Source organism: Numenius arquata, chromosome 12, assembly GCF_964106895.1.
Source record: "Numenius arquata chromosome 12, bNumArq3.hap1.1, whole genome shotgun sequence".
Taxonomy (NCBI): Eukaryota; Metazoa; Chordata; class Aves; order Charadriiformes; family Scolopacidae; genus Numenius; species Numenius arquata.
In genome coordinates this window covers 37,681,673-37,709,136 of record NC_133587.1, presented here as the reverse complement: position 1 = coordinate 37,709,136, position 27,464 = coordinate 37,681,673, and the positions used below count along the sequence as shown (strand labels likewise).

At 39.3% G+C, this 27,464-nt stretch overlaps 1 protein-coding gene across 4 annotated transcripts; it reads left to right on the top strand.

Annotated features, from left to right (window-relative positions):
• The first annotated feature begins 521 nt into the window (after positions 1-521).
• ACTR3B (actin related protein 3B) lies at positions 522-27,464 on the top strand. Of its 4 annotated transcripts, none has more exons than XM_074156918.1 (12): positions 522-711; positions 8,130-8,185; positions 9,970-10,094; positions 11,198-11,308; positions 11,716-11,811; positions 11,968-12,075; positions 13,438-13,581; positions 14,195-14,368; positions 16,996-17,088; positions 25,288-25,413; positions 25,865-25,948; positions 26,541-27,464. In XM_074156918.1, exons 1-12 carry the CDS (start codon positions 668-670, stop codon positions 26,634-26,636), a joined length of 1,257 nt encoding a protein of 418 aa, XP_074013019.1. In that variant the 5' UTR covers positions 522-667; the 3' UTR covers positions 26,637-27,464. The 4 variants fall into 4 exon arrangements, with proteins under 4 accessions (XP_074013019.1, XP_074013018.1, XP_074013020.1 ...); XM_074156917.1 differs by having other exon boundaries at positions 538-711; positions 26,545-27,457; XM_074156919.1 differs by lacking the exon at positions 25,288-25,413 and having other exon boundaries at positions 538-711; positions 26,541-27,463.

The window sequence follows — 27,464 nt, the reverse complement described above, 5'->3', positions numbered from 1 at the left end:
GAGAAACACAGCTTCGTGTTTTTTTACAACTGACTGACTCAATGTTGGTGTTTTTTCCTGGGGCAAACCCCACCTTCACTGAAACGTGAACTGTGAGGTAAGTCTTGCTCTGAAGGGCAGCTGCATCTGCTGCATTTGCTGGGGAATGGTGAACCCCTTCTCCTCCCTCCACATACACTGTATCCTTTGTGGTCATACATGGCTTGAGATGCTTTTTAGCTGATGAAATCCAACTTGGCCTGGATGGTCCTCGCTGCGGCTGGCACTGAGGCCTGAGGCTCTGGCTGGGATGAAGGAGCACCCCTTAGAAAGGAAGAAGGCGAGTAGGGCATCAAGCCCAGAACAAAGCTACCACCCTGTTGACACTCATGTCCTCTGACATGCTTCTCCACCGGCCTCCAAAGCCCGTGACAGAGGGCCGGGGCCGCCCTCAGCCCCGCGCCGCCCTCACCCAAGATGGCGTCCGCCGAGCGGCGGGGGCGGCCGGCGTCGTCGTCAGGTGGTGGCGGCGGGCGGCGCATGCGCCCTGGGGGCGGCGCTGACAGGCGGCTGCATGGTGCCGGCCGCCGCTCCGCCGCCGATGCGCTGAGGCCGCGCTGGGCCGGGGGAGCCGGCTGTGGCGGCCGCCTGGATGGTGGCGTAGGGCCCGCATTGCCGGCTCCCCAGCATGGCGAGCTACCTGCCCCCCTGCGTGATAGACGGAGGCACTGGGTGAGTGCGGGGAGGAGGAGGGGGGCGGCGCTGCCAGTCCCCTTTCTGGGGAGCGGGGGGTGTCTCTGCTGTGCCCGCGGCCCTCAGCCGCTTCCCGCTGCCGGCGAGGGTCCGCAGAGGGGAGTCCCGTCTCCTCTCACGGGCCCGGGTTCCTGCCGTGTGTCCCGGTCCCCTCGCGGCCTGTCGCCCCTGGGGCAGGGGGTCTCTCCACCCTCCGGGCCCCTGCACCGCTGGGGCAGCCGCTGCTGCCCACCGCCCTCCTCCGAGGACCCTCCTCCTCTTCCTCCTTCTCCTCCTGCCCTGCCTCCCCGCTGGGAGCTGGCAGCAGGGCAGTCCGGCAGTGCCCCGGGCAGGCCGTGTGCCCCCGGGCGCCGTGTGTTTCTGTGTGCCCTTTTCTCCTCTTGGGTCCAATTTTTGTTCGTGTTCTCTGACTCCAAACTATTGCATGATTATAATGTTAAAATTGGGGCTGGCTTGTTTCAAATGACTGCCTGGAGAGAGGACACGGTTGTTGGCTTTACCTGGAGGCTGTGGACCAGCACGGAGTGTGGTCCAGAGGCAGGTGAGCTGCACTTGCCGGGTTGCAGCATCTCCTTCCTGCACCCACAGCTCCGGGACCACCGATGGATGGCATCTGGCTGTGCTTCCAGACACCACGTATGTCTTCTTGAACCTTTCCAGGTGTCACCTCCGGCCAGCAATGAGATGAGTGCTGGTTGTCTGACCCTAGTGGTGTTTCTTGGTCATTAGGTCATCCCTTCTTCACCATCGTCAAATCGGTGTGAGGTTTATTCTACGTTTAGCCAAGCCACAAAGAGTTGTAACTGAAGTCTTTGAGGACTAAAATGAATCTGAATTGCAGAGGCCGTGCTCAGGAGGGGTTTCAGAAACAGGTCTTTCCTACCTGTCTGTGGCTGGAGAAGACCCGTTCAACATCCGATAGACCAGTTCTGCTGTGCCTCAGGAGTGGGAGGTGTCAGAGGAAGCTGTAATGAAGGTGATACTGAATATGTGGTGTGCTTTTCCTAATAGCTTTCCTTTGGCCCAACAGTTACGGACAGCTGTGAGGAGGAGAGGAGACACCAGTACATGAGTAACTATTCAGCCAGTAACTTTACTTGTCAGGCTCTACATCAGTGTCACTGATTGCATTAATTTATTGAAATAATAGACCTTTCCTCTGCAGGGAATTTGCAGCACTGCTTTAATTTCTTTAATGCTTGGAAAGTTACCTTTAAAATTTCCAAAATGGAGCCATCTTGAAAAAAACAAACCCAAACTAAATAAAAGACCCCAACCCCCTAGATAATGGAAGGAAGCACTTCTCAATGATGTGATAGTCTTCTCCTGAAAAAGTATTTCGTATTTTGAAATACATCTATATTAAACTGTCACAAAGCTTTTAGAAGTCTCAGCTTTTTTCCCTCAATGGGGAATACTGGAGTCCACAGCTGGAAACTCTAGGAGTAGAATAGAGAGTGGATTCCATCTTGGAGGTAATTCTGCATGTGCATTAGATACTCTTTGGTAGTTTCCCAGGTTCCTTCTATTTATTTGCTGAAGATATTTTAAATATCTGTTCTCCACAGAACAGTTGGTGTTACAGGAATATTACTTGAAGTTTTGAAGAATTTTTCAAGGAGAGAAATGGGAGCTCTGGTGGATCCCTTTAAAAAGGCTATAGTATAAACTACAAAATCCAGAAAATGCATTAAATGCAATGTCTGTCTTTTGCAGGAGACCTCCTTTGCTCTCAGTTTGTGAAGTAATTCCAGTGTTGCACTAGCAGTAGATACTGCTGAGCAACAGACATACAAAATAAAATAAGGATAGAAAACTGTTTGTTGTGTCCTTTTTAGAAATTCTACTTAAATTATTAGTTCTCTGAATGTATTTAGTGCTTCTATGGGTAAGACTGGTGGAGTTTGTGTGTGTGTTTATCAGTTTGCTTCGGGAAGGGTTTGGATAGTCCCCAGATGATGCGACTTTGCATTTCCATGCTTCCAAATGATCTTATTTCTTATGAGACAACGTGGTGTCTCTGCTGATGGGACTTCTGCTTGCAGGGCATTCAAATGTGGAAGACTTTTCAGCAATGAGATTATTGAATTTGAAATAAGTTATCTTACAGAACTCAAGAAAAAATAAGAGTCTGAAACAAAGCAGCCAGAAGTAGCTTGACTCATTGATACGCAATCTGGAATTTTCCTCTGTGTGGGCTGAAAACCTTCTTATTGTTAGAATGAATCTACTTTGGGTTACAAGCTTCAAACAATTCATTCAAATTATTCATGAAAGGGCTTTCAGATGAAAAACTTGGAAGAGCATAGCGGAAAGGAAAAGGTATATGCAGACATGCACCGTGGAACATTACGTATATAAAATACACTTTTCTACTTACATCTCTGGTAGTGAATGAAGTGCTTTGTCCAGGAGCTAATCCCTCTTCTTTTTGTGTAGGGGATTTAAGAAGTTTGTGAAAAGACTCTCTTTGTTGTTGTTGTTGTTTTGCGCGTAAGGAGCCTGGTTTAATTTACTGTTGTTTGCAGCCATAGGCCTCAGTCATGTAAAATGCCAGAATTTAAAAAAAAAAAAAAAAAAAAAAAAAAAAAAGCAACAACAGGTGTACAGACAATAGGTACAGACCTTTAGTGAGAAACATATTGTCATAGCAGGACAGGATTGGACAGATGACTTGAACTTTCTTTGTAATAAACTGTTCACTCTTTATTCACGAATTTGCAGAAAGCGATAATTTGGTGTCATCTTTTCCATTAGTATTTGCAAATGACTTGTCCTACTTCGATTGTGATGCACTTACATCTTCATTTTCTTCGCATGAGGTTTTCCTCGTGATCAGTTTACACATTGCTATCGGTCTTTTTGTGGAGAAGGGCATGCTATTTTTAGTTTCTTAGGACTACCAGGCCTTTTTGGTGTTGCTGTTTTAAGTAGCTTTAAACTTCATAACCGGTTTTATTAACTGGCATTTAGCTGTGGGACATCAGAATGCTAGTAGGTGGGTGTGCGGAACAAAGATGTCTTAAAATACCTCTCTCCTCTTCAGTGTGTGTATTTGCAGACACTAAGGAATACTTCTACTTTGGGTGTGTTTTGTTATAGTCACTCCATTTTTCTTTTAGTAAGAAAAAATTACTTTGGCAAAGTCTTACTGATGAGCTTATAAGTAAATAGTTGATTTCTGGGAGAAGTGAGCAGGATGCGTCTTAAAACTTGAACTTTCAGGTGGTGGTTGTTGTTGTTGCTGGGCTATTAAAGATAGCTGGAACCTCTGAACGCGTTACGGTTTCCCCCCCTTTAATATATTTCTGATGTTAGATGAGTTTCTTTAGCCAATTATTACCTCTGCTCTTTACATGTGAGACTTTTGAACAAGCATTATTGTAATTGCTGTTCTGGGTATAAGGAGCCTGGGTTAATTAACTGTTCTTTATAATCACAGGCTTCAGTCCTGTAAAGTGCTGGACTCAGAAAAAGCAGTGGCTCTAATGTACACTTTATTCTTAAAGTGACTGCTGGTGCCATAGGATAAATGGAGCTGACATAATAGACTTTTTTTTTTTTTTGAGGTGTTGATATTTCCTCTCTTATCCCTTTTTTCTTCATTCCCATTCCTTCATCTCATCCTCCTTCATTTCAAATGTGCCTTTCCACGTCTTTATGAAGACCTTGTGTTGGGAGTTTCTCAGGCGTATTTGTAATAATGATAATACAGTCTGTTTATGGCAGTGTCACATCACAGGTGTCCTGGCAGTAATAACTGTTAGTTATTCAGCATCTTAGCTGTCAGAGAAAGTGTTCCCTTTACAGAGGTTATTTTTTGTTTGTTTACAGGACTTTCTTAAAGCATTTTGCTGATTTCAGTCACTTAATGTCTATTTCTTCTGAGCCTTCTTTTTTTGTGGATGTAACACCTTGTTTTAAAGATCTGGACCAAAAAGTGATAGAAATTGAGGAAATACTAAAATGTTCACAGCTGGGCTTTGGTCTTTTGCATATTTGTCCAGAGAAAAAATTGGATGTTTTGTATTTTGAGATGGACAAAGCAACTGCCAGAGTCTGTGATTCTATATGCCTAAACTATGTTGTTCTCATGCTGTAGTAAGAATTTTCCAAAATACATCCCCACTCTTTAAGATGGTTGAGGGTGCGGTATCTGTTTCCAAGTTCGGTCCATTTGTACATCTTTGCAGTCATTTTTTTCCCGAAGCTTTTCTATTTTTTTCATGGTAGGATCTCCAAAAAGAAGGGGGTTAGGACTTAACCATTCCTCAAGTGAAAGCTAGTGAAATGATTTGGGTACTAACTAATCACCTGGGAAAAACAGGATGTACTAGAGAATGAAATTTATTTTTAGAAACTACTTGTCTGAACAATATAAAATTTTCAGATTTTTTTTTTTGATGAGTAGTCCCTTCAAATCCCCTTGCAAAAAATAGCCTTAGTCTAGTGGATCACTTTTCTGCTAATCTGTAATGCAGTCTCCAGTATCCTATATTCTGGAGAGTTTCCAGTAGGTTCCTATCTCACTGGCAATAAATCTGCTACTTTTAATGAAATGAAGTTGGAATACTGATTATCTATGCATTCCCTACAGCTGTCTCTGTAATTTACAGATCACAAGATGTTGCATTACCATTAGTCTGCTAGGCTGTAACCCAGGAGAAAGAAAACCACGTTTTAGATGCTTAAATATTCATTGGGGAAGGGACTGGAGACCAGGTAACCTCTCCAACTGTTTAAGTCCAGAGCCTTTCAGGTCAATGAATATTTAATATTTAAATATCTTGTATAAAAGGGAACAATCTCTGTAGGAGGTCCTGGAAGTGGGTCACCCAAACACTTTAATGTACTCTTGGGTATGGCTCTGGAAGGTGCAATGTGTTCGGGTCTTGCTGGGCAGAAGAAAAATCTGGGATCAAGTCTGCCATGTCCTGCGTCTCCTGGATAAGAAAGGGCAGCACGACCGCATCGTCTCTTTTCCTTCTCTTCCTCAGTGTTTTTGAGAGTGGTTTGAGTTTCCCTTCCATTTGGTTTTATCAAAGCACCTGAAATCTGGCCATTTGTTCAAGTCTCTGTCTCTTGGTTGATCCTAAATAGATTGTTTAACTATCCCTTTAGTTATAACTGGGGTTAATTCACCTCGTGAAAAAAGAAATCTGTAGAATATTGAGCCATAGGCTTCTGGTAACTTTAAAAGTGGGGGGATCTGATCACTACTTGAGAGGGAAGGTAAAGCTATTGCAGACTGACAGCCCAAGTTGACTTTTAGAGGGCGTTTTCTCTTTAATACTGTGAGTGTGTGTGTGTTTGGCATGTGTGTAGAGGGGGAAAAGATGACAAACTGAACTCACCTCTTTGCCAGAGTTTAGGTCAAGAAATGAGTTCTGGTTATATTGCAGGAACCTTTTAACTTTACGTATGTGTGTATATATGCACGCATATATAAAAAATTTTATAAAAAGCATGTATCTGTGTGTACGTGCTTAGGTATAGGCGTGTATGTATTGACTTTGTTTTTTGTCACTGGGGCTTGAATGGCTGTTTTCTTCAGGTTTCTGCCTGATTGCTGTTCCTAAGTCTTAGCAACAGGTCTCTTGAATCCAGAAATGGTTTCGTTGCTCTTCACTGTATACATTTGAGCAAAACCTATTTCAGAGAGAAACAAAGAGGAAGTATTCTGTAATGTGTCTTAAATCCCAGCGTAACTCCTGCTGTTACTTGTTACATTTTAACAATATTCCCTAGGTAGGCCTCATTCTAAAATGTGAAGAAACTCTGCGATAATAATAATAAAAAAGAATTTAGTAGTAATAACCTTCTTTACAAATCAGTCTAGTTTAATGGCCTGATTATATTTTTTTGACCACAGAAAGTATGCATAAGCATTTTGGGTTAGACTGAAAGCATATGGCAACATAATGATGATTAAAAATACAACAAACCCTTGCCCCCAAAACACAATCCTTGGCTTTTTAGCCTTAGGGAAAATGACTTTTTTAAAGATTATTTGAAATCTGTTGAAGCTATAGCTTTGAGGAGATGGTGAAAATATAATATTTAAATTCTAAGTTCAGTGCTAATTCAGTTTTGATTTGATTCTTTTATCTAAACAAACTGACTCCTAATGAGTGTTTTTATACCAAATACTCCGTAAGGGGGAACTTACTGTTAAGGCTGTTAATGAAGAAACAACCCACTGCTTTAGCAATGGCATAATATTTTTTGCAAATATTGAGAGTAAGACAAAGACCATAATTCACCTTAGGACCTAGATTGTGATTGGTCTTATTTAAGAATTTAATGGCTTTAGCTTTTCATGGTGAAAATGGATGTAAAAAATGCTAATTTCCTTCAAATAGTGGTATTATTGTACCTCTATTCCAACCTAATGACAATATAGGAGAAAGACTTCAATCTCTGCAAGCATTCAATTAGTTTTGTTGGCTTTTTCTTTTTTTTTTTTTTTTTTTTTGAAACTGCTCCTGAATTGTGGGGGTTTTTTGTTTGTTTGGTTTGTTTTTTTTTTTTTCCCCAGTAGGAGTTAGAACTGTTTTCCATAGTCTAGGATATTAATTATTTCTGGCTGCTAAAGACTTCAAGGAGCTTTCAACCAGTAACACCATGCAGAGAATTTTAGGTTTTATGTGAAAATTCCTTTTCTTTTTTTTCTTTCTTCCCCAAGTTACCTGTTTATTTTTTTCTCTTGACCCTTTACTTGTTAAAATAGCTGTTATGTGTATATTGAAAGAGACAGACAGTGCTTCATACCATCTGCTGCCCATTTCTAGAGCATTTTAACAGTGCATGCTTACTTCACTGTACTGGCTATATATTGCCACACACAGATAGTGCACCTGTGACAATGGGAGTGATTTGTGCAAGGCACAAAAGGAGCTTGTAATGGGACTGCAACTAGACTTCTGAGCTATGGTTTGTACTTAAGACACGCTATTTTTTTTTTTTTCTCCCGTATTTGACAATATTAAACAAATATGCAAAGTCTAATGACATCTTTGGTCATGATGGCTGTCTGAAAGGTAAGATCTGTACAGCCCTTCTTTTGCCAAAGGGCGGAACGAGGCCTGCCTGTCTTTTGTCATAGCTGGGCAACAAGATGGAGAAAATAAGAGCTGAGTTTTCAGGTTTCATAGTTCAGAAAAAAACGCTACCAGAATTTGTAAGCTGAAGGTGTCTGAAAAATAATTAACACCTGAAATATTTACCACTTCTGAGTTTTCTTCTCTGCAGGATGACACGTGAAAGCCCAACCCAGAAAATGTAGATGTGGTACACGATTGTTTGGCCTTCACCTTAAGAAGTGTAGTGAATTAAAAGTATTTTCTTTTTTTTCCATCTAAGTGTGTCTGACGACCTTGTGATCATTCTTTTTCTAGGTATACGAAACTTGGCTATGCAGGAAATACAGAACCTCAGTTCATTATCCCATCATGTGAGTAATTTTTTGTCCCTCTAAATTCTAATATATGCTGCTATCACTGAGCAGTTCTATGAGTAAATGATGTGCTTTCCAGCTCCCAACTCAACCTTCTTAGTCTCTTGTCCATCTGGGAAGTGGTATTCGTTGCATTAGCACCTTTGGCTGGAGTGTAGCTAAACAGAACTCCTTGTTTGCAGTTAGCTAGGACTGTTGCTCATTAAATCAGCTCTTGGTTGCTATGACAAAGATGAAGAGAACTCCAGTCCAATTTCCTTTTTATCTCCATTATTTTTCTGCCAGGACTCTTGAGTAGACAGAATGCAATTTACCTCCTGTCTACCTGACACCATGGTTACTGCCTGGATAATCTGGGGAAGGCTTCCAATCAAATTAAGTACTAAAGTGCAGGTGGTGTCTGCCTTATTTACATTGTCTGTAGACAGTTTAATATTCAAAAAAGTTTTCCTATTAGAAAATGTTCTTTTTGGGTGCGTGTTTACCAATTAAATGGTTTTGCCCATTTAACATGCTTTTGTTAAGCAGACTTAATTTTTGTCTGTTAACTTGTTTAAAATGTTATGCCTTGTTGGTGTTCTTGATTTTAATTGTCTCTCAAATGCTATAAATAGTAATACTGACTAAGTATTTATGCCTTTAATGGCATCTATTATCTCATGGTTATCTCCAATTATGTTAAACACTGCCTTTTACTTGTGAACTTCCTCAATTAACTACTTATTAATGCATCTAGACTGCCTTGTAGCTACTCACAGTAGAAGGTATAAAGACAAGGAAATAAGAGTATCAAGAGCCAAAGAGGTGGTGGGGGACGTGCTCTTTACCAGATGTAGCTGCAGTACTGGCTATAGTCTTATTATTTTAAGTAGTGTAAAAAATTCAAACCTAAACCTCTGGTAAAGATTTAGATGTCTTGCGCTAAAGAAGTGGGATAGGAGAAGTTTCCTGTGAATTTGTTATAAATCCCATTTTAGAAAACTGTGAACTTGTTGGGGCTTAGGTATGTTTCCAAAATAATTGTTTGCCTGTCAGTGATTTTTGGCGCTTTTGTGGATGATGCCTGTCTACTCTGCATTTTCTACTTTGTTATTTAGATCCTGATTATAACCTAATAAAAGAAAACTAACTGTAAGGTTATGTTTTAAGAATACTTTATTCCATTTCTATTTATAGCCTGCCCCAGATTTGTGTTTTGCCGTCTCATCTTCTTGCCTATAGGAGCCATCATCTAATAATTTTAGTGGTAGTTGCAGCCTGCTAATGGGAAGCATAAGTGTCTCCAAAGATTTCTCTGTAGCACTGCAAATTGATTTCTCTCCTCCTCCCTTCCTCCTTCTCGCTGACCGGGTTAATGACTCCAATACTTATTTCTGAAGTACATAGTTTATTTTCTTCTCCTCCTGTGTTCCTTCTCTTAATTCTGGAGTTGAAACTCAGAAAATCATGTTGCTTACTGGCTTAAAGAGTAACTCCAGTGGAATGCTGCACTTGCGCAGATTTAGTGACTGCTGGAGTCTGTAGCAGAATACATTTTTAAGATTTTCTCTGAGTTGTTATTTACATTAATGAGGGATGGGTGACCACGATCCCGTGTGATGCAGTGAGAATGAACTCTGCTATATTAGCTTGTCCATAGATGGCTTACCTACTTCCTGGAGACTATGCTTTCTATATCCCATTTTTTGTTTCTGGGAGAGAATCTTTAAGCAAATAAATATTCATTACTTGGTATTTAGCTGTTTTAATTTTGTTTTGGTTTGTTTGGATTTTGCTTTAAGGTATTGCGATTCGAGAATCAGCCAAAGTAGGTGACCAGGCTCAGAGGAGGGTAATGAAAGGTGTTGATGATCTGGACTTTTTCATAGGAGATGAAGCCATAGATAAACCTACCTATGCTACAAAGGTAAGCATTCAGTATTTTTAAGAAGGCTTTCTGAAGTTTTATGTTTTTATTATTGCTCTGACATGCTCTGGGCAATCCTGCTTCGGCAGGGGAGTTGGACTAGATGATCTTTATGGTCCCTTCCAAATCTAAAAAATTCAGTGAAATTCAGTGAAATTATGTAATGTTCCGGAACTTCTTGATAGCCATTTAAAACACACATTTTCTTTTTTTTGCCAAGTATTCTTGTTGCTTTTTAAAAACTGCATGATTTGGTTCATGGCTTTACCTTTTTTAAATGTCTGTTTTACTAGCGCTGTCTTATGTGATTGGTGCTTGAGCCCTTGTGTAAATATCCATTGATGCAGTGCAGCTGCTTAGTTTTCAAAATTATTAGCTATTGAAATATTCATAAACACTGAGTATTTAAATTCTTGCTAAAAGTGTATCCTCTTAATATGGCATATGAACTGGGGAATGTGTTGGATGCTTTTGCTTCAGGCAATATCACAATTGTGTTGTGGAGGACTGTCTTCAGTGCAGCTTCTCTGTGAATCATATTTTCCATACTCTAGTAAAGGACTTCTTGTACTTACAATATGTTGCCAGTTTATGAATTATGTGGAAAAAATCATTTTTTATACATCCTACTGTATTACTTAAATGTCAACTGTGTTCTTAACATTGAACAAAATGTAAACATCACCTCTGCCAGAATTTTCGTTGAAAAATATATAGCCTATATGGTCTTTATTTCTTTTTATAGATTGGAAGGCATATTGAAGCCAAGTATAATTCCCAACTTTATAAATGATGAAATTTATACAAGAAGAGATTAAAACAGAGTGCCGCAATAGAGCGATAGCAGTATTAGGAATAGAGTCTGGATTCTGGCTTCTAGTCCTGCAAGATAGAGTCACAATTTGAAGTACCTGGGAGCAGGAGATAACGTCAAATAATGCCTGTAAATTAAAATTAGAATGAAGGATTTGATAAGGTTACCATGAGATGAGGTGTCTTCATTCTTGCAGAAGATGTAAGGGTTTGGGGACTTAGGCTGTTCCTATTTCTGGTTTTGTTTATCCTTGTATGGTTGAGAGTGTTGACAAGTTTTCTTGCTTCAGTGGCCTATACGACATGGTATTGTTGAGGACTGGGACCTCATGGAGAGATTCATGGAGCAGGTCATTTTTAAATACCTACGAGCTGAACCTGAGGATCACTATTTTTTAATGGTACGTTAATGAGACTGGGTAAGAAAAGATTTTTTTTTTTTAAAGAGGAAAACTAAATAATGTTCTAAGCACAAGTAGCTTTATTGGAGGATTTTTCTCTGTATATGTCTCTTATTTCTTCAGCAACTGCAGGGTTGGGGGGTGGGGGCTGTGAGAGGAAGGGGAAGAGGAAAGTAATCTATAAAGCTGCATTATAACTAAGTTCTGTTCATTTTGTGATGCAAGCTAGTGCAGGTTGGATTATGTTTTTGAAAAGCTTCAGATGTTTTGTTTAAACTAAATAATATTTGAAACTTTCTATTTTGAGTGCATTGAGAATTTCAAAAGTTTGATTACCGTACCAAGCTAATCAATGCATGAACCGTTAGGACTCTGTTGAAGTGCTTTTTCAAAACTCTTTTTTGCAGACGGAGCCTCCATTGAACACACCAGAAAACAGAGAGTATCTTGCAGAAATCATGTTCGAATCATTTAACATACCAGGACTTTACATTGCTGTTCAGGTGAACAAAGTTAATATATACTTCCAAAGTACAGTATAGCTGCAGTGTGTATAGTCTTCTGAATGTACATATCTAAGATGTTTGAAACGGTTATTTTCTGAGATTGTTAATTAGCACATTCTGCCTGCTTCTAAATATAAGCACTTTCTCACGTAGGCAGTGTTGGCCTTAGCTGCCTCTTGGACGTCACGACAGGTTGGAGAACGTACTTTGACTGGAATTGTCATCGATAGCGGTGATGGAGTGACCCATGTAATTCCTGTGGTACGTATGTGGCAGGATGTGATTTGAAATTATCAGTGGTTTGGACAAGTACAGGGTTTGTTTACTATAGGTTTAAATAAGAAGTGTCACATGAAACTTAAAATTTTTAGTGTTGTTTGGGATTTTTTCCTTCCTTACGATTTTTTTGAAAAGTATGTATTTTATTATGTGAACTTATTTACACAATTAATTTAGTTTGCAGACTACAGGGAGGTCACAGTAAGGGATCATCAGGCCATCTTTTAAAGACTGCTTTTAAAGGCTTTCCTTTCCGTTAGTGTGATGCCTTGGTTCTGTTTAATGTTAATGCTTATCACAGTTTAGGATGTCCTGCATGCCGCCAGTGTCTGACGAAAAATGTCCTAACTTATGATGTCCTGCATTTTGATTGTTAATACGACTGAAAACCTGTGCGTTCTATATGATTTTATTGTATTTCAGAAGCTAGTGAACTCTGCTTGTGTGGGAACAACTACAAGCTTGTATAAATGCATGTTCATATACATGGTCGATCTCAAACGGCTTAATTATGTTCGGATGTTAAAAATATAGAATCATCTGTGCATGCTGGCATCTGTTCTACTGATGTCATCTTGTGTATTTCTGAAGCATATAGTATGCTTGAATGATCAGTTATTTTAGAATGAAAATTTGGTTCCCTTTAACTTCGTCTTGCATTTTGGTATTAACCTGCTTTTCTCAGTATTTTCTTCATATGGAAAACGCTGAGAAAAAAATAGCATTTACCATACGAAACTCTGAAAAGTGTAAAAAAAAAAAAAAAAAAAAAAAAGGCAAGGGAAGAAGTAATATTGGCTTAGCAATACCAGTGTTCTCAGTAAATGCATCCTGAAAAAAATCAGCAAATTGATTTTTTGTTTTTATTGTGCTTATTGAGAGATACTACTTCATTTGATTTTTCTTGTCTGAGAATTTTAATAAATTTTATACTTTTTCCTATTAGTTTTTCACTCTTAAACAGGACACAAGTGGTATATTTCTATTACATTTGCTTTTCAGATCGTGCCTCAAAGGGACCATCTGACCAGACTTTGTCTTCTAATGTGTTTTATGATTTTTTTCTAATGATTCTAATGGTTCTAATGATTTTTTTTGTCTATCACTTGTGTATCTATCAGACAATTAGTATCTGTTTACATGTGTAATCAAGGTCTTTTAAATAAAAATAATATCCACTTTGCAGTGGGTTGTGCCTTTTAATAGTAATTTTACAGTTTCAACATTTTACTTTTAATTAAAAATCAAAACAAAGTGTTATAAAAATGAGTGTTAGCTTTTACATTAATTATGGATACACACAAGTTTTTCCCTAAGTATTTTTTTTCCTCTCCTCCTCCATAGGCAGAAGGCTATGTAATTGGAAGTTGCATCAAACATATTCCTATTGCAGGTAGAGATATTACTTACTTTATTCAACAACTCCTAAGGGAAAGGGAGGTAGGAATTCCTCCTGAACAATCTCTGGAGACAGCAAAAGCCATAAAGGTACACCCTTCTTTATCTCTTAATAAATAAAACTCTTTGAGCTAATTTTTTGACTTTAACAAGTTGCCAGTGGCTCTCTTAAAAATTCAAATGTAGGCAGTGTATTGTAGTTACACAAGCTTCTGGTGGTTTATCCAATCAAGTGCAGGGGAAGGAGAAAGAGGAAGAAAATCTTCATGCTAGACTGTTTGGAATGAGTATGTTCTACAGATTAAGTCAGCATTTTAAGCTTTAGATTTGTTTAAAATTTGGCTTTTTAATGTAATGAAAAATAAATATACATAATGTCAGTAGGGTGATTGTGTGGGTCTGGTCTTGCAATGAGAGCTCGCCATTGAAGTTCTTTATTGTCGCAGACCTAATGGTTGTGATGTTCTCATTTTGAGAAAGAGACCAAGCTAGACGAAACAGCATGCAATTTCATCGAAACAAATAGGCCGCGTGTCTTGTCTTGTAGGGTTGAGTTGTCAGTAGCCATTTGAGTAAGAACATCTGTTGAACAGCCACATCTGTAAGAATGTTCACATATTTTTATTTTCTGGTTGCGTTGTACTTTAATTCAATAATGGAATTAATGTTTTGACAATTTTTAATGTATGGAATTTCCTAACAGGAGAAATACTGTTACATTTGCCCTGACATAGTGAAAGAATTTGCCAAGTATGATGCAGATCCTCGAAAATGGATCAAACAGTATACTGGCATCAATGCAATCAACAAAACCAAATTTGTTATAGATGTCGGTTATGAAAGGTTCCTCGGACCTGAAATTTTCTTTCATCCTGAGGTAAGAATAGGGACTAGCAATACTAAGTTATAGAATCTTTACTGTGTGAGTGAAGATGGGGGGGGGGGGGAGGGAGGTACTGTCATTTTTGGTGCCAGTGCGCCATCACGTGGAAGTAAGATATCAGTGAGTCTCCTGACTGCAAGCCATGTAGAGTCTTAGAGAACTTAAGCACAGAAAAACGTGAGCACTGCAGATAATTATTTTTCTAATGTCCTCCATAACATTTAAAACATCTTATTCTGTTTCTTTAAAGGCTATCTAAAATTGAGAAGAAATTTTTCAAACAGATTTTTATATAGTATTTTTCTTCTTTCTTTCAGCATTGTTTTAAACCAGTATGTCTTTATACTGTGTGTTTGATGATGTTGCCCATCCCTTTGGGCACTACTCTGCATGGTAGCATTGCATTGGTAATAGTCTAAGTCTTGGATCCTGACTTTTGATATGGAGTCAATTTATGAAGCATGGATGGTAAATTTGTCCTTGAGGGAAGTCCATGGAAATCTCTGTTGGTGTGGTCATCAGCAAGACGTACAATTCTGGGAAACATTACAATACCTAGTCTGTATGGTTTTTGGTAGTTCAGTTTGAGTGAGCTTCAGGATACTATGGGAGAGGAAAGAGTCAAGTTTTAATATGTTACAGCATAGCAGAGGAGGTCCTCTCAATTCCTATGCACTTCACTGAGTTTATTGCAGACACACACAACCTGGAATACTGTTAGAAAATTTAATAAAGATCCACATTGACACTGGTGAAGTTGCCCTTTGTCTCCCCTCCTCCTATTGGAAGAATATTAAAAACCTTCATTGTCTCACCTTTTGTCTAAATTCCAGCCTTGATCTCTTTGTGGTCAGTTTATAGCTATCTGATCTTGTGCCAACATTAAACCTCTGGGCTAAACAGTTTGTCCTCCTCACTGTTTGCCCAATGTGATCTTACATTACCTGTGTCAGACATCATTTTAATAGGTCCTCTTTCCATAGTCCCTTCAAAGACTGTTAGGAACAGGATAAAGAACAGGATAAAGGACTAATTTCCATTTTCTTCATTTCTCGATAGTTTCTTGGCTCTATATTGAAAAAAAAAAAACAAACCCTGAACTGACTTTCTAGACAAGAAAAACACACTAGATGATACATACCGCGTCCAAAGAGAATTTATCGCTGGACTTCATTAACTCCTTACTTCAAAGGGTGTCAAGTTAGCTAGGTAAAAGCTGCCTTTAGTAAAGCTGTCTTGTAATCTTTTCCTATTTCCAGTTTACAAAATTTGTTCTGAAGTCTTTCATACTCTTGAAGTTAGGCTTTGGGGTCTGTAGTTACCCAGAATATTTCTCCACTTTTTAAATTAGCTATTTTACTTGCTGTTCTCCAACTGTACGGTATTTGCTAGCAGACTGCAATTTCACATGTCAGTTCTCATGTCCCCATTCTGAGCGCGTGTTATACTCTGCTTTGGATGCCTTAATTCTCATTTTTACTTACTCATTTTACCCTGCTGTTTTATCAATATCTTTGTAAAGAGCTCGGGAGAAGTTTTCAGGCTGTAGCTCATTCAGATGAGAACTCTCCTTACGAAGCAACACCGCTTCTTTCTTCCCTTTTAATTTCCGTGGCTTCAAGTTTTAGCTTCTTGCATGATTAATTCTTACTGTGCAAATTAGCTTGAATTCTTGGGGATTTTTTCATATCATTGTTATGGCTCCTGATCTCCAAGCCAGCTTCCTCTGCTAATTTCTCTTTCAGTTCAATGTATACTTGTTGTGTTTTGGCCTTTGTTATTCATCCTGTTAAATACTTCATTTTTTTTTTTTTTTTTTTTAGGATGTAAATCCCAAATAGTTTCTACAACTTTGGCAGAGTTTCAAAGTTATATAATAATATGTTATTATGTATCGATAAATTTTGGAAAATTAAATGAATTAATATCTGAAAGGGCAAAACCTAGGCTGTGAACTATTTGAAAGCTGACGTTAAGCTTTTAGTGGAAAATTGCCACTAGTCCAAGAATGTTTACTACTGGCTTTAGCAACTCTTGACTCTCTAGTATTTATAAATGCAGAAATTTACATTAGTGCTGTATTGCTATTTGCATTGATGGCGACTTCCACTCAAGACCTTACAGTATTTATGCCTTTTTGAATATTAGAGATTTTGTGTGCTTGGAACAAGATCTGACTCTTTGGTGGCAATTTAACATAGGTATTTTAGTAGAGTTGAAAACTTTTTACAGAGGAACATTTCAATTTGCACACTGGTATTTTTGATTTCACTTACAAGGAAAGACAGGACCACATTGCACAGTAACAGTATGCTTAATATTGCAGGAGAACTCAAGCTTATGTCACGTGAAGTCCATAGTGCATAAATTGTAAACAGTGAATTTATGACCAAGGAAGAGAATCTGAATTTTTCAGCAGAAAAAGGAATTCTCATTTCTCTTGTACTGAAGTGAGTTTGTTATAATGTAGAATAAGTGGTGAGCGGGAGTAATGCTGACTTTGATTTCCACCCGCCCCCTTTACAAATGCAGTTACAAAATCTCTCTACAGTCTCACTTCTGCCTTTTTGTTTCTGCATTCTTGGGACGAAAAATCTAATGCCTGTTCTATTTCATTTTAGTTTGCTAATCCAGATTTTATGGAATCCATTTCGGATGTAGTTGATGAAGTTATACAGAACTGTCCCATTGATGTCCGGCGTCCATTATATAAGGTATGGTCTTACTGTTGCAAGATTAACTTAATTTATTTGAAGATAAATATCCACATCACCATGAAGCATATATGTAGCTACCACTTCCCCCACTATGAGAAATGTGTACTTTAAACAGAAATAAAGTTCAGTTTAGACAAAGTGCCACTCCTGAATGAAGAGTACCTGATATTTGCTGCTGCTTGTTTTCTTCAAAGAAGGATTGTCTGCAACAGTGGGTCCGTGTATCGGTAAGTATTGTCCCTGAGGAACTGAGGCAGAGGGAAGTTACTTGTGTCCGACATCGGAAATGTGAATTCTTGTGCATGAAGGTCTTTGGCTTTTGCCCGTTGGAAGTGTTATGTCACGGTCTCACCCTTCGCACTCTCCTCTGCCCACTGCTTTATTAAACAGTTTTAAATACATATATTTTTTTCATAGTCTTGACTTTGCCCACTGTCTGCAGTTTTAGCCAGGTAATGCATCCAGTGTTAAAGTACATGAAGACCTGAAGTCTTTTAGGAGACAATAATTAGGCCTGCTTAAACTAGCCCAGGGTGTAGTCCAGAGAGTACTTGCAGTTACTGATTCCTTTAGAAGTGAAAAGGAAGGTACTGACAGGCATGGCCGATGGCAAGCGCTCTCTCTATTAGCAGCAAGTCCCCTGCTACCTGGTTGTGTGCAGCTTCTGGAAATAACAGCATAAAGTAATAGCATGGAGAGGTTTGTTTGCTCAAGAAAAGGTGGTAGTTTTCCTCACCCGTTAGAATGAACGTTAAGTTTCAACTAAGTCATATCTTAGGGTAATTCAGAACTATGAAAAGTTGGCAGTCTATTTCACTTGTCAAGTAAACATACTTTGTGATCTAGAATGAGACATAGTGCTTCAGAGCAAAGTTGTGGAGCAGGGTAAAACGGGAAGTTAAACACTTTACAAGCTCATACGTGGAGTGAATTTTGCAGTAGATGTATTCAGTGACTTTAGGCTTAGGTATATTGCAGAAGGTTTTAGGAAACTCTTTGTTCTGGTTTTGCTTAGGGTCTGTGCTTTTTGCCCCAAAAGGCCAAAGTTGCTGTAGAGCAATAGCTTCCTTGCTTGGTAGGGTAGGGATTAGTACCGACTTCCGGGAAGTGTTATTTAGAAACACTTGAGGTTATTGAGGTTTCTACTCTTTCTTCACTGTAAACAGCAGACAAATAACTTTCCCTTGCCTTGCCACTGGTTGAGGCTTTGTTTTTCCATTCTGTTTGTCATTATACTTCGTTAATTAAACCAATGTTACACAATTACCTCTTGAATGTAACGAGAGATGTCAGTAGTTGCTAATGTTAATAGTTGTTATTTATTTAAGCAAGGTCACTGCAAAGGGACGAGCATCTCTGTTCTTGTTGTTTAAAGCAGTGTATAGGTGCAGAAACACCCTCATACTTTCTCTTCGTTTCTGTGGTTTATCAATTTTGCTTGCCCACTGTGCTGCGTGGTGGCCAGCCAAGGCCCTGTGCTTGGGAGCTGGGTTTCCATCAAATCTGTCTGGATTCTTCCTTAGTGTTCATGCAGAGAACACCTGCAAATACCCTTCTTCCAAATTATATGTGGTATGTAGCCTTTGAAGCACTGTTTCACAACCCATCTTTTGAAGTACTATAGTATTTCTCTTCTTTGGTTTTATTGCCAGTGTACCTGTTTCCCAATCTGATCAACGGCTCTCTTAGGGTCCTGGTTATCTTACCTTATGTTGATGCTTGGACCAGCAGGACCTTCATAAGACTGACTACTTCAGCTGGATCCCGTAGCTTGTAGCTGTTCAATACCAAGAATAAAAGCATTCTCTCACACACGATGAAGCTTTTTTAATTGTGTAATGGTTGCAAGCAATGTACTCTTTTAATTCCCATGATTACACCATGTTAATGTGATTGCTTGGAAGAATTGATTTATAGTCTAATTTTGCCTCTGTATCTCTAACACAGTGTTGAGAGTTCTGGATTGCTTGCGATGAGCTGCTTTTTGCTAAAAAGATGATGATGGGTAGGCTGCTGGGTTTGGACCTAGGGGACTTGCATTGAAATTTGAAGAAATTAGGGTGTGGTTGGTTTTTTTTTTTTTTAACAAATGCTAATCTTCAGAAAGCAGAATTAAATTTCAAGTGAGTGCTCAGGTGAAATGATGGAGGAGTAATTTTGGATCTCACCACGTGGCTGAAATAATCTGGCATCCTTGCTACGTTGATCATTCCTGTGTATTGAATTCCATTGAAAAATGACCCATCCTGCATGCAGCTAGAAATGCCATCATGCTTTTCTGGGAATCGGCGAGGCATTGCATCACTCTTAGTATTCTTTAGGAAGAATGGTGTATAGTTAAATGCAGAAAAATTAGAGGGAGAGACCAGTAGTATGATGGGGACTATGGTCTCCAGAAAAACAGGGTTCTTCTCCTAGCTTTCAGGTTCCTATGAGCGTACCACTAAGCACAGTGTAACTAATCCACACCCAGCTTGCATCGGCGGGAAACGATCTGCTCTGTGATGTAGCCACAATAGATGTTAGCAGTGGACATCTTCAATACTAGTTGCTACTTAAAAACCTCTTTCCAGGTTGAAAAAGGCTCTGAAACTTGTCCTAATGTTTGTCAGTTAGAACACGAGTTTTGGCATTTAGTGTAAAAAAAAAAAAAAAAAAAAGAGTAGCCGAATTTAACAGTTGTCTAGTGAATATAGTTATAATAACTTCAGAGGTGGACAAAGGACTTTCAGAAGTTCTAAAAACTGCTTGGTATTCTAATAAATGGTATTTTTTGTTAGTAACAGGTTCAGAAACTGTCAGTCTTACTCCATACTCTACTTCATCTTCCTTTTTCCCCATCCAGAGTCTCTCCCCAGATACTTCCAGAGTTTAGATGGAAACAGGAGATGAGAACAGTATTGGCAGTTCTGGGACCTGTACCTTCTCCCAGTTGAAAGGGTGTAAGTGTAGGGTCACTGACTGTCCTCATAATTGATTTCTTTCAACTTTTCTGTGCTGTGTTTTTGGCACAAATAGATGGATGAAAGAATTTAAGATAAGTGACATCTGAAACCAGGTAAATTCTGTCAGAAACATCTCTGAAAGATCCCAGCCAAGCATGTTTAAATATTCATGATTCGAATAATGACGGATCAAGTTGTAACATCCTTAATCTGAAACTTTTGAGTTAGTATCTCAAGCTGAAAACATTGCATGAAGTGGAGACTGTAGTGTATTGGCAAGTGTGGTGTTTTATTGTAGATAAATCACCCAGGTCTTCAATGGAGATGTATTTGAATTGAGACAGGATTTTAATGATATTGGCTCTTTTCCTTAGAGAAGATGACTTCTTAGCTGGATGTGCAGTTATTGTGGACAATAGTGAACTTGAGCTTGATGATACAGTTAAGATTTGGAATACACTTGTATCGGCGTTCTCTCAGAAGGTTAAACTGTTGACTGCCCAGCTCATAACAAACTATCCTCAAAGCCTGGAGAGATCTGGGGTGCGGGAGGTTAAAGGGGGTGGTAAACATCCCCCTAACATCACTTCTATCTTGAATTGCTGGTTAATACTTTGTGTGAAAACAGCTTCACATGCGCTGTGTGGTGTGTAGGTGGCGCTGCCAGACTGCTGTGGGGCGTCCGGCTGGGCATCTGCGAGCTGCAGAGAGAAGTGCAGCTTATTTGCTGTATCAACCCTGTTCTTGCCTTTCCTCTCTGAAAATTGTAGGTATCCTCAAGCAGAAGACTGGATAGGGTTCAACTGACTTTTGGCTTATCTGTGCTTCAGCAAAATGACAATGCTTCTTATTAATTACTAAGGACAGAGCGAGGAGGCTCTGTGGAGAGGCTGCCAGGCTGTTAGATCTGCATCATGCTGGCACCGATGATAAGATGTGGGAAATGAAAGGTATTCCTGCTACCTCATGTGGAAGCCCCAAGTGATTAACAGTTAGCACAGGAGTACTGAGGAGAAGCCCTATTTTCTCCTATCACAGCTATAATTAAATGTATACCATTACCCATGCTAGCTGGTTTAACAGTAGCTCAGTGCATCTGCAGTATTTTGTGGTTACTTTTGTGTCTGAGTGCAGATATTTCTGCGGAACAGCATGACCATAAGTCATGCTGAAATCTTCTGCTAGTACTCACACTGTTAAGTTAACATTGAAAACTATGATTTTAAAGAAACATAAATTGTTTCCTCTTCATTAAAAGTCAAATTTTTTAATGTAAGTGTTTCTCACAATACATTTACTCCTTTGTTAGACCTATGTTGTTTGATATATGTAATATTTCTCCTTTTCCTTTCCCTACAATGTTGGAAAGCATTGCCCTGTTTTAACTAAATTATCAGAGGCATATAGCTTAATTGATTCACTTGCTCCTGAAGTGCTTGGCTTCATCTTACGAACCATCCAGTTTTTACCCATAATAATTTTTATTAACATCCTATATTGCTCTCGTTACATGTCTCTGCTGGTGTGGTTGTGTCATATTTAACAACTTTAATTGAGGCTATCATTTGGAAGGAGGGAAAACTGGGATGCGTTGTTCAAGTTCATATTTACTAGAAAAGCAGTGGATGGTTCTCAGTTTGGTGCTGCAAAATCTGAAGTGTCCAGCTGAGAGTGCACTTACACTGTGTTATGAGGTGCAGTAGGAAGATGCACAAACCAGTTCAGGACCTTGTGTTTTGGTAGTGTTGAGTTCTGCAGAAGATAATTTAACCTTCTGGAATTTTTATGTAAAGTAACTGGGTTGTTTTGTTAGGTAGCTTCATATCTCTGCAGCATTGCACTGTACAGGTATAATACCAGAAACGGCATGGGGAGAAACTCAATATCCTGGGGTTCGTAAGAGAAGCAAAGGGTATGGACGAGAAGTGAGAAATTTCTTGCCAGCCCTCTGAGATGACTGGTGTTGACCCTCTAGTTTCCTTCCAGAAATCGTCTACTTTCATTATTCACTTTTGGTTAGCTGTGTCAGGTGTGTGGAAGGTCTTTGAGCCTCTCTTCTAAGAGAATGCATTCTTTTGAAACAACTTAAATTTTCAACCAGCTAGCTATAAAAGTAAAAATCAGCTGGAACTTCTTTCTGTCAGATGGTATGATAATCAGTGTTAGCTGTGAAACCTGTGGTCTGCCTAGAGCTGTTAAACGAGCTGAAGTGTCTTTGAGCAGAGTAAGATCAGAAGAAATCTTGTTTAAAGGAATCAGTTGGAAGCAGATACTTAAATCTTAACTTCCTTGATGTCTTTTTCTGGGAGGCCAGAGAATTCTCAGGCAGGCTGAAAACCCAAACATCGCTAGTAAGCTTTCTCCGCAGATGTATTTAGAGTGCTTGTTAGGTTTTTTGTTGTGTAGTTATTGGAGTTACTGTGGTGTGTTACCTTCCGTACAATAATTGAGTGTATTTGCTGTGGGGAGTGCTTTCTTGGTTGTTTCGGGGGGTTGATTTTTTCTTTTTTTTTTTTTTTTTATCTGACGGCCTTTTCCCACCTTCATTGAGTCCTTTGTAAGTGGTGGGTGTGTTGTTTGAGGGGTGGGGAACGGGTGAGGATTCTGCTTTCATTGTGAGTGAGGACTACCTGGCTTCTGACCTCCTTGCAGAAGACTGACCTGCTGAGTTGTGATAACTTACTGAAGCCCATACGTGAGCAGTCTTCTACTATGTGAGCAGTCTTGTACTAAAGAGTTAGCACAGATTTGGCCTGGTGCTGACAAGAAGTGCTGTGAGCAGGGAAACTGTAACTGTATAAATAACCATCTTATAATGGCAGTTGGTGTCACCTGGGTACTTCTATCCAAAATTCTGCTTGGTCTGGCTTGTCCAGTTATGTGATAATGAGATGACTCACCTTTTCAACAAGTATATCCTAGTGCTTCTGTTCTCCTTGACCAGTATTATTGTTAAACTTCTTTCAGTGTGTAGAAGAACTTGAATAATCATAATCTGAGGAAGGTGTAACCTATTAACTTCTAACCCTGGAATGATAAAAGATGCTCCTAATGTTACTGCTATCTCTGTAGTTGCATGAGTTGGTCTTGGATGTATTCAAACAATTATTCTCAGGTGTATTCTGAAATCTGTTTTTGGTGGTAGCATTGTCCACTTTATGGAGTATACTTGAAGTTTAATTTGCTTTGAATAGAATTATTGCTTTCACCATCTTCGCCAGCTTCATTATCTCCAGGTAATATTTTCTGATGGCATCTTTTTAATTGCTATTTCATCACTCAGGTTGGATGTTGTCTTTTTTTCCCCATTAGCAATTTTCTTTTGCCATGTGGAGCTGAGGCAGGGGAAGAGATGTTCTTGTGTTTGGGAGGGGGAGTAGGGGGAATCTCCCTCCTGCTTCAATTTTAGGACCAACTGTGATTTCTTGCTCCTGCCTATACATAAGGCTCCTTTCCTTTTCTTTGTCCTTCTCTTTCTTTTGGGAAATGTTTCAGTAATGTTACAGGCATGCGTGCTTTTCTTTTTGTACACCTGCCTTGTTTTGGACTGTTTTATACTGTAGGTAATCTGAAGCTGTGAAAAAATGAGTTTTTCCTACTGTAATAGTTCTTATGATGTGCAGAGATTTTTTTTTTTCATGAATAAACAGACAGCTTTCTTCTCACTTTACAAGTTACAAACTAGATTTTCCTTGTTATTTGTTTCTTAAAATCCAAGCAGTTACTTCTGCACCCTGCAAGTGTGAATGCTTATTATGCACGTCTTTGACTCTTCATATCTGTGTGCAGGCTTCCTGGCTGAAAACACTGTTTCAGGAATTCTTTCATTATGTGCACAGTCTTGGTCTGCAGCGTCAAAAACTATTACTGAGGGGTAATCCTTTGACCTGTGTATAACGAATCATAGAATGGTTTGGGTTGGAAGGGACCTTAAAGATGATCTAGTTCCAACCCCCCTGCCCTGGGCAGGGACACCTCCCACTAGACCAGGCTGCTCAAAGCCCCATCCAGCCTGGTCTTGAGCACCTCCAGGGATGGGGCCTCCACAACTTCCCTGGGCAACCTGTTCCAGTGCCCTCACCACACTCATAGTGAAAAATTTCTTTTCTGATATCTAATCTAAATCTACCGTCTTCCGGTTTGAAGCCATTACCCCTCATCCTAATACCACATGCCCTTGTAAAAAGTCTCTCCCCATCGCTCCTGTAGCCCCTTTTACATACTGGAAGGCTGCTATAATGTCTACCCGGAGCCTTCTCTTCTCCAGGCTGAACAGCACCAACTCTCTCAGCCTGTCTTCATAGGAGAGGTGCTCCAGCCTTCTCATCATCTCCATGGCCGCCCTCTGGACTTGCTCTTGATCTCAGTTGAGTTCGTTGTAGACACGTGTCTAAGGCGTATGAGTGGTTTCAGTAAGCACTAATCGGCACTTTGGTTTGCAGCTGTGGAGTCTGCAAGGGTGTGCATGCAGTTTTGTCACATAGAGTTCGTTCTTCTGATTATGAAATGCATCTTTGCTGCCACCAATGTTATGCTCTAGGGTTCCTGTTTTGAATCCCTTCACCTTTAAAATGACTTCTCTGTTAGTCTATGACCCTGCAACATCAGCATTAGGGATGTGATATTCTGAAAATCCCTATTCAAAATCCAAGTGCAAGTCCAGGCTTTTGGTTCTGCTCTGAAAATAATACCAGACAAGCAGGTGTAGACAAGAGAAGTGAAAGCCATTGTGCCTTTTGTTGTCCTGCAGTCCTCTTTGGAAGTGTGGTACCTTTTTTTTGAGGAATTATTGGACTTGCTTGTTGATATGTTTAGGAATTTAACTCTTAAAAAATATAACTGAGTTCTAGATAACTTTACAGCTTCTGGAAAGACGCTGACAGGAATGTAACAAGGCTAGAGCCTTATTTGGCATTGGGGCTAAAACTGCTTACTATGGGCATCCCTGGGAAACTTTTTTGTTGTAGTGTTTTATTTCTGCTGCAGTGCACATGTAGGGTACTAGCTCAGCATTTCAATGGAACCCTTCTCTTTGTAATAACACATCCTACGTAAAACTCTTCTTTAAAGGAGGAAAAAAGAAAATAGGGGACCATGGACCTCCTATGGAAGTTGAGCAATGCTTAAGGTATTCTGTGTAGCTTGTCAGCTTCCTAATGATGTTAAGGTTCAAATGATCACCTTTGCAATGCTGGCTTTTGGGAAACTCGCTTGAAAACGGATTCAAAGAGTGTGTCTGTTTTCTGCACAGAATGTGGTCCTCTCAGGAGGATCCACGATGTTCAGGGACTTTGGACGACGACTGCAAAGGGATTTGAAGAGAGTAGTGGATGCGAGATTGCGACTTAGTGAAGAACTCAGCGGTGGTCGAATAAAAGTAAGTAAGAATTTCGAGTGCGTTAATTACATGAGTAGTGAAAGAAATAAAAGTTCAGAATTTTCACCTCAGTAGTGAAAATGCAGTGTTGTAAAATGAGTAGTATATATGTATGCATTGTTAAACGTGTTGGTACCCTCGCAATGTATGACACATCTTTACAGGAATCTTAAAGTTACTGTGAGCAGCCTCAAAGGGCATTTCTGGTTTCCCTTCTAGGAGATACATGATCTTAGCAGTAGGCAAGAGGGATTTAACTGTTGTGTCCTTCAGTATACTAGTCACGAAGAGTTTTACAATTTGGTCTCCTAGGGAGCATGGCAGACTGAGTAATAAGTGTGAGATAGTGATGTGAATGGAGGGGTGAAGATGTCTGGGTCTGAGCATTTTCAGTTAGTAATGATTTTGCCAGAAAATGTAAACCAACTAAATACAAACTGTTTTTTCTTAGCCCAAACCAGTTGAAGTTCAAGTGATAACACATCACATGCAGCGTTATGCAGTTTGGTTTGGTGGTTCCATGCTGGCTTCAACAGTAAGTCTTTATTAAAATTGTTCTGAATTCTTTTTAATTGCATATTGTCTTCTGGGTATATTTGATTGGAGTACTAAGTTTTAAACCTTTGCATTGTGCCGGCCTAAATTGTGTCACATTCTGGAATCCTTACCCAACTTTTATCTCTGTAAAATTTGTACAGGGCAAGTGGGAGATTTATTTGAATAAGGCTATGAAGATTTGATGTAATTCTTAGGTAGTTTTTATATGATAGCTGCTATATAGTCCCTTTATTCTTGCAGTCAACACTAGAGATTAATTAGGACTTGAGGAACACGAGATCCAAATCAATAGTCTTAAACCTAAGGGAGAAGCAAATACAGGAAAATGGCAGCAACTCCTGTCTCCGAAGTGGGATTTCTTATTGCTGTGTTTAAAAGCAATCTTCTGTCCAGACAAACTTTTCTTGATTGACTGTATTCATATCCTAATATTTCTAGTTTTATTCTATTTCAAAAATGTAATACAACATCTGCAATCTACAAAAATGTTAAAGTATTAATTTGTTTGTTGTTTTTTCTGCTTGATATATTCTTAAGCTTTTGAGGGGGTTTGTTTTATATTTTCACAGCCAGAGTTTTTCCAAGTATGTCACACCAAGAAAGACTATGAAGAGTATGGTCCTAGTATTTGTCGTCATAATCCTGTTTTTGGAGTCATGTCATAATGCTCGTCTAATGGAAACAAGATCTCTGATACCTTGCTGGTGGAGAAATTTATGTAAAGCAGAGGAAGGCAGCAGATACTGTAAATACTGAAGCAAGAAGTGGTTATCTCTTGGAAGCATTTGGATCACCACCGTGCACTAAGGCACAACTTAACAGCCCAAGTCATTTCAGTAAAAGCCATTTCTCTGCTGACTTTAAAGCCTATCCTTCTTTCTTCCTAAATGTGAGGTAATTGAAAATAGGTAAGTCTCGGTTTAGGAGGTTGTGCAAATACTACTGAAACTGAATCTAGAAGAATAAGGCAGTGTTTTACTGCTTGTGCCCTGATTCTGCAATCAAATTGTTAGCAATGGAGCACTAAATACCACATTGCCTTCAGGGGAGTTGGAATGGATACAGGTACCTGCCCAAATGGATTAGATTGCAGGATTGGGACTGTACTTTGTAAATGTAGGTTTTTCATATCATTTTGTATTTTATGATATTGGTAGGGTGAATTGATGACTAGTTCTAAGCACGAACAGCTATCAATGTCATGGAGTGATGCTACGCATTTCCGGGTGTGAGGCATGTATTGGAGCTGTGCTGGTATTTTTTTTTGGGGGTGGGAAAAAAAAGCCATGTATGCTAGAAACTGATTTGTCCTTGTTTGGATGACACAAAGTAAGTGATTTACAGTATTGTATGAAGTTTATTATAGCCACTGTTACTTTGTTTTGAATTTTCTGAAACTGTTTTATAGAAGATGATGTTTTGTTTTGATGTTGGTGAGTGGTGGATGACACACGGGCCTTGCACCAGTGAAATAAAAGCTGTTAACATCTTTA

Excerpts from the sequence above, each read along its gene's own strand:
- ACTR3B (XM_074156917.1), top strand. The coding sequence starts at position 668 with ATGGCGAGCTACCTGCCCCCCTGCGTGATAGACGGAGGCACTGG. Across the intron at positions 11,309-11,715 it reads AGGATCACTATTTTTTAATG|ACGGAGCCTCCATTGAACAC; the intron begins GTACGTTAATGA and ends TCTTTTTTGCAG. Across the intron at positions 17,089-25,287 it reads TCCGGCGTCCATTATATAAG|AATGTGGTCCTCTCAGGAGG; the intron begins GTATGGTCTTAC and ends TTTTCTGCACAG.